The 9,239-nt window shown below is 41.3% G+C and overlaps 1 protein-coding gene across 2 annotated transcripts in view; it reads right to left on the bottom strand.

Annotated features, from left to right (window-relative positions):
* Positions 1-2,067: 2,067 nt before the first annotated feature.
* CCND2 (cyclin D2) overlaps positions 2,068-9,239 on the bottom strand; it is a 62,194-nt gene continuing 55,022 nt past the window's right edge. For both annotated transcript variants that reach the window (XM_019516011.1, XM_019516010.1), the window contains exon 5: positions 2,068-6,827. In XM_019516011.1, the coding sequence (XP_019371556.1) occupies positions 6,672-6,827 (156 nt within the window). In that variant the 3' untranslated portion in view covers positions 2,068-6,671. The remainder of the gene's footprint in view (positions 6,828-9,239) is intronic.

The following is a 9,239-nucleotide window of genomic DNA, read 5'->3' as shown; positions in this document are numbered from 1 at the left end:
ACAGGTGCTGGCCCCAGGTTCTAGCTCCCCCTGGCTGCAAATTCGGGAGGAACCAGGCAGGGTTATTTTGACCCAAGTGGCACAGTTTGCTCCATAACAAAGTGCATGTCTGAGCACGCGTGCAGAGGCAAAAAGTCCCGGCTCAAATTTGCACTGCTTCTATTTGAGCTGCTGCAAGCACACATGCTTGCATGTGTGGATACGCCTGATGGGTGCAGGACTCTAGAAATTCTGTAACAGGATTTGACTAAATAAAAAAAACAAACAAGAAAGGCAGTTTAGGTCAAGGTGAGTTTATTGTCCATACAGCATGCCTAATACCACCAAAACACTTTTCTTAAAACCATCTTTAATCTAGTCAAAACAACAGGTTATTAATAAAAATGACTTAACACTGAACAGAGAAGACCTTTTAAAAGGTAACTGAAACTACACTGTATCAGAATCTTATCCATCAAAAAAACCAATCTCACATACTTTCTACATACTTTTGTTTACACTGATCATGTCTACTACCGCACTCTCTAGCATCCCCTGACCATATAAACATCCACACCTCTTAAAGAGCACATTGTGAGAGAATAACATTGAATTGATATGGCATCACACTCGTTAAAGCAAAAAAAAAAAGGTTTGAGAACAGAAACTGTGCAACTGAGAGTGATTACTGAGGTACATGATAAAATGGTAATAAACATAGTGGAAAAAATCCAGTGGCCAGGTGATTTGCTGGCATCTAAAGAGCTGTCCAATTATTCAAGCAAAGATCAGCAGCATTAAATGGATAACAGCATTTCCATACCATGAAGAGATGTTGGAAAGACAAAATATCTTAGAATTTATATGGCACGCAGATACTATGGTGATAGAACTCATAGAAGGTAGAGACATATGCCAAATATTTGGTTAATTATGACAAATGTGTGCCATTATGTGCGCCATAATATATTAAACCCTCAAAGATACAATCTCCAGAATATACTTTTCCCTAAATTGATCTGTAGAAAAATTATGGATTCTTGATGCTAGACATAAAACATTGTTTTTCCTGTCATCAGCTTAATATGGAAGTTGTGCATAGGTCTGATAGCTCTCATTTAAATGATATTGTCAAGTTTAGGGCCCAGATTGTACGTACTTTCTATGCTGCATATTTTAACACAGTAATTTTTTTCCCCTTGATTCCAAACGCACAGTAAATGTTTTAATGTATCATTGCACCATCCAGCATATTTATTTGTTAAAATTTACTTTAGATATGGCAGGCCATGCACACGGGCTGCAATTATAGATGGCAGGTACGCATATTGTTTATGTCTGTTTGTCTAGCGAGACAACAGAATTGTGCCGAGTGAGACATCAGGTCACTGAATGTAATCCTTGCTTGAAAGATAAAGCAAAACTGGAGTGACCTCTCCAGGGCAGATGCCAGTACATCTGGAACCAGCTTGGCTGCAGGAGCTGCTGGAGGAAAGGAGAGCATCCATTTATCCACCTATCAGACCTCCAATCCTAAACTGGCTGCTGACCAGAATTAAAGAGCCTGTTTTAAAGACAGTTTTTAATGTCTACTCCATCACAAAGAGCACCCTGGGAGGGGGGGAGGGTACTAGTCTTAACTGGTGGAGAAAATGCCACCAAAAGGTTGTACTATTACAACCTTTAAAGAAATACATTATTTAATTCTACCATTCTGTAGTAAGCATCAGTTTTAAGAGAACACAAAGGTACCAACAACCCTGTAATATAAGATCTCATGGTCTAAGGACTTGACCCATTGAACATACACATAAGTAAACTTATATAAGAGCCATAGACTTTAATGGAGACACTCACATCAGTAATGTACTCCCATGCAAAAGAGTTTGCAAGATCAGGCACTACATGATGTCTGATTGTAATTTGGGTGTTATTTGCCATCCATGCAAAAAAACTACGTAATTGAGTACAAGAGAAAATTGGCAATGTGATTCAAGCTTTTAACTGTGAAGGGTCACAGGATTTCAGTGTGGCTTCTCCTGTTTTGGGAATTAATTCTTGGTTTGGGAATGAATTGTATTAATTTTCCCACTTGGAGAATTCTCTCAAAGCTGGTGTGTTTAGAGATAAAAGGAAGCCTCCTGCACTGTGTGCAGGGGTCCAGAATGGAACCTAGCCCTCTGGTGTAATGAATGTCATGGTTTCAGCCTGCCTATGTGCTCAGATCTGCATAAAACATACCCCTGTGCCTTCCACTGAAATTTATACAGCTAGGCATGGGTGGCAGGAGCTGGCTGCACAGATCTGTCTGTACAAGAAGGGTCTTGAGGATGTACCCCCAAAGAAATTATAAACACCAGAAGTTGTGTTAATTACATTTGGCAGACAGCATTCATCCCTCTGAGTCCATAGTGGAACCATGCCTTGCATGATGGTAAGACGAGCTATGCTCCAAAAAGTGCTGTCTTTTGAAATGAAAAATCAGGGGCTTGATCACTGTGGCTATTAAGGATCCCATGACACTTTTCCCAATTATCCTTGCTGTCCTGGCCAAATGCCATGGTGGGTAATTATGTTCCATTCTGCTGACCTACATTCTCCCTATAGTTTCTATTTTACAGGCAGTTGTTTAGTGGTGTTGACACACAACGACTGCCATGTTCCAGGCCAGAAGCAAATGAAGTGATCCCTATAAGCACACGTGGCCAAATGCTGTGCTGACTTACAGTGTACAGCTCAATTAAAATCAATGGAGTTTTAAAGAGTACAAGTCAGGACAGAATGCGGTCCACAGTTTACAAATTACCATGATATACTTTCATATGAAATACAATATGTACCATTTTAAGTTCTTATAAGTAGCAGGGCTGTGCAGATATGAGCTATTTTGTGGTTCCAGAATCTTACTTTTCATAATTTGTTTACAATGTGATTATTTTGCATCAGAGCAGACTGAATTTCTGAGTTTCACCAGTTTTTAATGTGAAAAATCATCTTTGCAGTAACAAAATGTACAAGTTACAGTTCTGAAAATGGCAAGGATTTTGTTCACAACTAAACAAACACCATGGAGCAAAAAATCCAGTCCTCCCTTAAAAATAACCCTCTATTTTTCTGCCAAAAAATGTAACATGCTACGGGTTTTTGATTTTCTTGCAAAACTGGACTATCTCATGTCTCTCAGACCCTGATATTGCAAACTCCTTCCCATGGCAAAGCCATCTACAGTCACATGGAGTGCCACTGAAAGAACGTGTGGGAATGCGACCTAGGTTTGTTTTCAAGTTGCAGTGAGACTATTTGCCATAGCTCCAATAAACTGTCTTTTATTACAATGTACAGTGTTGAAAGCATGTAAAATCTGGGACTTGAACAGCTTGGCAATATTAGACCATTTGTTTTATTTTCTGACACTCAGCCCCTAAGAGAAGACTACTGGGCCTAATCCCGTCACCTATACTCAGGGAAAACCCTCTCTGATGACTGCAGGACTAGGCTGTTCCAAACCCACTGCAAATTAAAGGCCCGATTATGCTACTGAATGGTTGCACTGCTATGAGTGAGTAGGGACTTACCTAAAACATGGTGGAAATTCGCAGTGCAGCAGCACCTTTAATCTCATTCTTTTTGATGTGTCCCCCCCCAGTGGCTGAGAGGCAAAAATCACGCCATTAATTGCCTCTCGGCACCTCAGCATCAGGGGAGCAGGAGGGGTATGGCAAAAAGAAAAGTGAAATTAAAGGTACCACTATGCTGTGAACTTCTGCCATGATTTAGGTAGGTCCCTAGTTATGATTAGGCATAATGATTTCCAAGGGCTCAAATATAACCTAGCTAATTATGAGTATGAGGGATAATACTGTGGATGGGGAAGCAGGCACCAGACCTGCTACATCCCCTCTCTGCACAGGTGGCTGGGAAGGGGCAGAGACTTAGCTTCACCATCCCAATATGGTTATCAGGGTAGCTGCACTGGTGCATCAGGAGCTGTGCAGTGCACTGCATACAGACCTGACGCAGTTTAGACTTTTTCTGCAGAACAGAGGAGACCAGGAGGAGAACCGTGGCTCTGAGGATGCTGCTCCTGGGGCAGTGTAACAATGCAGACAGGCTGCCAGTCACAATCCAGCTCCATGGGACAACTTATTGTGATAAAAATCACACCAGGCAAAAGGTACTATTTCCCACTGGCTAGTGCATTTGAACAGTCATTTGCACCTGGGCAAAAGTGGATGTCTGATGCTACCAACTCCATTTTTTCCACTTGTGCAGATGTAACACTTGATACTCATTTTGCTCAAGTACAGATGACAGCAGGGGAGAATCGGGTCACAAGCACTTCCAGGATTGAGGCTTAAAGGGGGAAGTCTTTGCTGAACAGGTCCTCAAGTTAATGTATTTTTTCCACTATGAAAAGGATACCTAAGACCGATAGGGAGCCGATGCCCCAGCACTCTGCAATTGTTCCCCAACACAACTGAAGTAACTATGCTTTGTCCAAAAAAACACAGGCTTCAGCTGCCTTTTGCACTGACCATTCCATGAGGCTCCCAGCAGAAGGAAAACTGTAAATTGTGAGGTATTGTGAAAATGGGAACCATTTTTTGTCCAGTAAACCTGAGGTAAATATACCGTCTTTGCAGGATGTGATCAGGAAAAATAAAATAAAAAAAAATCATGAACACGCTATTAGAAAAAAAAAACAAAACAAACTGTACAGGGCATTTCCAGTAAATCAAAGAACTCATCATATCTCCACTTAACCATCTACTTCAGGATTTGAAATTTAAGCAGTAAAATAATATATTATAAAAATGTTTATAAAATAGCAGCACACTCAGTGAAACAATACAGCTAAGTACTGTTAATGTGAATAAGAATGAAACAAATCATAGCTTCTTAGCAGCGAAAAAAGAAACCAAAAAAACCCCTTAGATTCTTATTCCATTTTCTACCCTCATCTAGCCAAGTATGGCAGTGTCCATTCATAAAATATTCTTCAAAGTAGCATGTTCTTTCTGGATTTTTATCTTAAAAATGCAAACATGAACATTTCAACCAACAGCTTCATACTGTCTATTTGCAAACTGTTAATACAATTGTGCAAAAAAAAAAAAAGTTGCCCCAACTCCTTTACCATCTAAATGCCTCTTCTAAACAGATGGAGCAGGAAAAATAAATTCAAGTACACTGAATACACCTTTGTAATAAAATTCATAATCAGACATCTTGATAGTTACCATTTGTCTTATGCACCAGCAATTTTCTTTCATTGTCCATAGATAAACATGCAGGTGGTATTAAGATCCTTCTGTGACATCAGACAATACAAAGAATTATCAGACTTTCATCCGGAATGTCATGACAGGAATGTCATCCGAAGCAGGTGTTGGAATTTCCAGCAACACCCTAACTAATGAAGTACACCAGATACTGGAAAACATCGACTATCAAAAGCTCTATAAGCTTCACTTTTGTGGGTTTTTTATTTTCTCTCTCTCTCTCTCTTTTTTTTGTTCAGCACAACTGTCATAAACCATCTCATTTATCCCTTAGGAACAATTTTCAAAGTGCTTTTCGAATGAAATGGTTTACAATAATGCTAACTGTGGACCAGTACGTTAATACAATGTTGGAAAATGTCATTTCTTTTTCAAGGGGAGAGGGGAAGACAGGGAAGGATTCAAACAAAATCTCATCTTCTTTAACACAGCGAGGACATGTTAAAAAGGAAGATGGGCAGAGCATCATTTAATTGCCTTTACGCCAAGCTAAGGAGCTGCCAAAAGTTACCCTTGATGTATAGCATTAGCGTTGTGAATGAATGTAATGCTTTCTCAGATGATCCACTGCATCTTGGAATCCAATGTTCAGAGGCGGTTTGACTGGTTGTTTTTAATCAGTGTATTTCCCCCATCTAATGTGAACATTCAGTACTTTGGCTTGGCCCACAGTTGGATAAGCAGGATCACCTTTTTATGCCAAAGATGCCGCTGTGTTTAAAACAAGCCACTTCTGGAGGAAAAATAGGAAGCGATGGGAAGGGAAAAAAAGAAAAAGAAAAAAAGAAAACACCTGCTCTTCCGGCTGGCAAAATAAAGCATCTTCTTTCTTAGGTAGCAGCTACCACAGACAGCAAGAGTAAACACAACTAACATACAGAGATCCAACAAACACTTCTGACTAATAACAGAGGTGACAAATCAGCAAATCTCTTTTGCATTTCATTATGGTTCAACCGCTTCAGGGATCTTTCCCACTTTGCCTTAACTCCTTAATCTATTGCTTTGCAATCTAGTTAAGCCATAAAACCGCACACACAAATCCTTTCTTAAATCTAAAAAAGGGGGGTGTATGCTCTAGGTCATAATACACAAAAAGTATACTCTACTTTGTTCCCACAAATGCAGGCTTACATTTATCTGGCTACTTCTTTATGCTTTTATAAGCATTTAATATCATTGATACATAATCAAAGAGCAATTATCAAATATATTGTGGGATTCCCTTCTGTAGAACATCACAGGCACCAAATGCTTTTTTTTTTAATTATTCAGTTTTTTGTTGTATCTAAAAGAGCTTTAAATACATTCTATGTGGGAGCAGATAAAAAAAGATTTAATAAAAAAACACACAAAAAGAGGGGGTGAGGAAAGGGGAAGGAACAAGCATGACTTTTTGTGCTGACGTCCTCACAGGTTGATGTCTCTCACATCTGTAGGAGTGCTGGCCTGGTCCAGTTCATCCACTGTCTTAGAGGGATTGCTTTGCTGTTGCTGCTGCCGGACTTGCCTAAGGTTGCTTACTAGCACTGACTCGATTTGTTCTTGACAAGCTTTAAGGCAGTCCTAAAGAACAGGAAGCAAAAAGGATTTGTTAATGGATCTTTTCCCACTGTACTAACAAAAGCTGGAAGACAAGTAGGAAACATGAAAATCAAGGTGCCATGGCTACACAAATGGAAACTGCTCATTCATCATAGGAGCCAGCTGTGGAGGGAAGCAGGCTATGGATCGCCAGAAGTAACCCATGTATGCACTACGGGTTGAATAAAAGCCAATGCCATGTCTGTTACAGTCCCAGTAACTTACAATTATGCAGGCCTAGACACATGCTATGTTTACACTGGTGTAATCTATACTGTTTTTATACAATGTTAAATGCAAGAAGAGCCAGAACAGAAAGATCACCAGCTCCCCCATGGTAAATAACCTTTGCTTTCCCTCAAGCACATATCCATCCCATAATAAGCTGCTGGTATATGACTAGGCTGCTTTGGTCAGGAATAATTCTAAATTAAGCAGGGGCCAGACTAGAAGACCTTGAGAGGTCCCTTCCAGCCCTACTTCCCTATGATCCTACGATACCTCCAGTGGTGTAACTTACACTGATGTAATTTTATCCATAATTTTTCCTAGTGTAATTCTGTATCAGATTTGATAGTTACGCTTGAGTAGGGCTGTACACTGTATGTCTGATCTTTTTACATAATGTATAAATAATTATACTAGGATAAATGTTCCTGTCCAGGGTCCCAACTGTCCTGCAAGGAAGTAGGGTCTTTCGGAAAAGGAACTCAATGTAACTCATTGGCAACCCCCTACACAACAGATGCACATCAGAGGGTAGAAATGTCCCCAGTTACAGTGGAGTTTCTGTGTTCCTTATGCAGGGCAGTGTACGGACTTGTCCTCACTGCCAAAACAGCTGCATTTTTTACGCTGAGATAACTGAAGTGTGAGCTGTTCTGAGCCAAAAACATAGTTAAGGCACAGTGCTTCACTTCTGCCACGAAGTAAAAGCAGACCACAAACTTACCACTGGCAAGTAGCTCTTAAATCAGGAGTCACATCAAGTAGGATACTGGGATTTAATGAGTGAGGTCACAAGCTCCACAGAAATTCAATTTTGTTGCTCAGGCTCAGACTTGTAATTGGGGTCCTAAGTATAGGTCACCAAGAAAAGGGAAACATTGCTCCAGATGACACTATGGATAGCTCTGTCCATAATTCAAGTGGCCTAATGTTGTTTCTGTTGTAGACTACTGTTTCCAGTAGCTTATATAATTTTGCCAAACTTCAGCCATTTGGGCTGAAGTCTTCTGTGCTAATCCTCAGCCTCAGGCTGAAATTTTCCGGGAAAGCCGACGCAATTAACGCTTATTCATTTCCAAGAATGAGGCTAAGGAAAACAGGCACTTTTACAAATGTTAACTAAAATTTCTGACCAATTCTCTGAGGAACTTTAGCACGTTCTGGATTTAGGAACCTGGCTTGGAAGAGATACACCTTCTTGCTGTTCTCATGGAAACAAGTCCAGATTTAGCCAAACCTATGAAAAATGTCTTTTGCACATACTCAGTGTAGCTAGGGAGAAACTTATGGCTCAACAATCCCTTTGAACCCTCCCACACGACGCCTTCATTGAGCAGGCCCTCCCGAACCGCTGTAGTGCAGTGCTGTAGTTCAAAAGAAGTAATAGTTGCTTCTGTCCCCTCAGCCTAGGAGACAGCAGAGGTTGAAGAAAGGTGCAGTGCTCTGTGGCTTGAGGAAGCAAGGCTTTCCCATCCTGTTTCAATCATAGAATCATAGAAGTAGGGTCAGAAGGGACCTTGTAGATCTTCAAGTCCAGCCCCCTGCCTGAGCAGGAAAAAAACGACTCAATTGAGTCCAGCCAGGTAGGCATCAAGCCTCTTCTTAAAGACCCCCAGGGTAGGAGCCAGCACCACTTCCCTTGGAAGTTGGTTCCAGATCCTAGCCGCCCTAACTGTGAAGTAGTTCTTGTGGATGTCTAATCTAAACCTCCTCTCCAACAACTTGTGACCATTATTCCTTGTTATGCGGGGGGGGCGCTAGGGGAAACAGTGTCTCCCCCAAACCCTTCTGGTCCCCCCTAGTGAGTTTACAGACTGTCACCAGGTCCCCCCTCAGCCTTCTCTTGTGAAGGCTGAACAGGTTCAGGTCCCGCAGTCTTTCATTGTAGGATCTGCGCTGTTGTCCCCGGATCATGCGGGTGGCCCTCCTCTGGACCCTTTCAATGTTGTCCACATCCCTCCTGAAGTGGGGTGCACAGAACTGGACACAGTATTCCAGCTATGGTCTGACCAGTGTTGCACAGAGGGGGAGGATCACCTCCCTGGCTCTACTTAAGATGCACCTGTGGATGCACGACAAGGTCCAGTTAGCCCTGCCAACCGTGACCTCGCATTGTCGGCCCATGTTCATCTTGGAGTCAATAATGACTCCAAGATCCCTTTCTGC

This window comes from Gavialis gangeticus, unplaced genomic scaffold (genome assembly GCF_001723915.1).
Source record: "Gavialis gangeticus isolate Ggan-Ray unplaced genomic scaffold, GavGan_comp1, whole genome shotgun sequence".
Lineage (NCBI taxonomy): Eukaryota > Metazoa > Chordata > Crocodylia > Gavialidae > Gavialis > Gavialis gangeticus.
The sequence above is the reverse complement of the archived record's forward strand: the minus strand, read 5'-3'. Positions and strand labels throughout refer to the sequence as shown.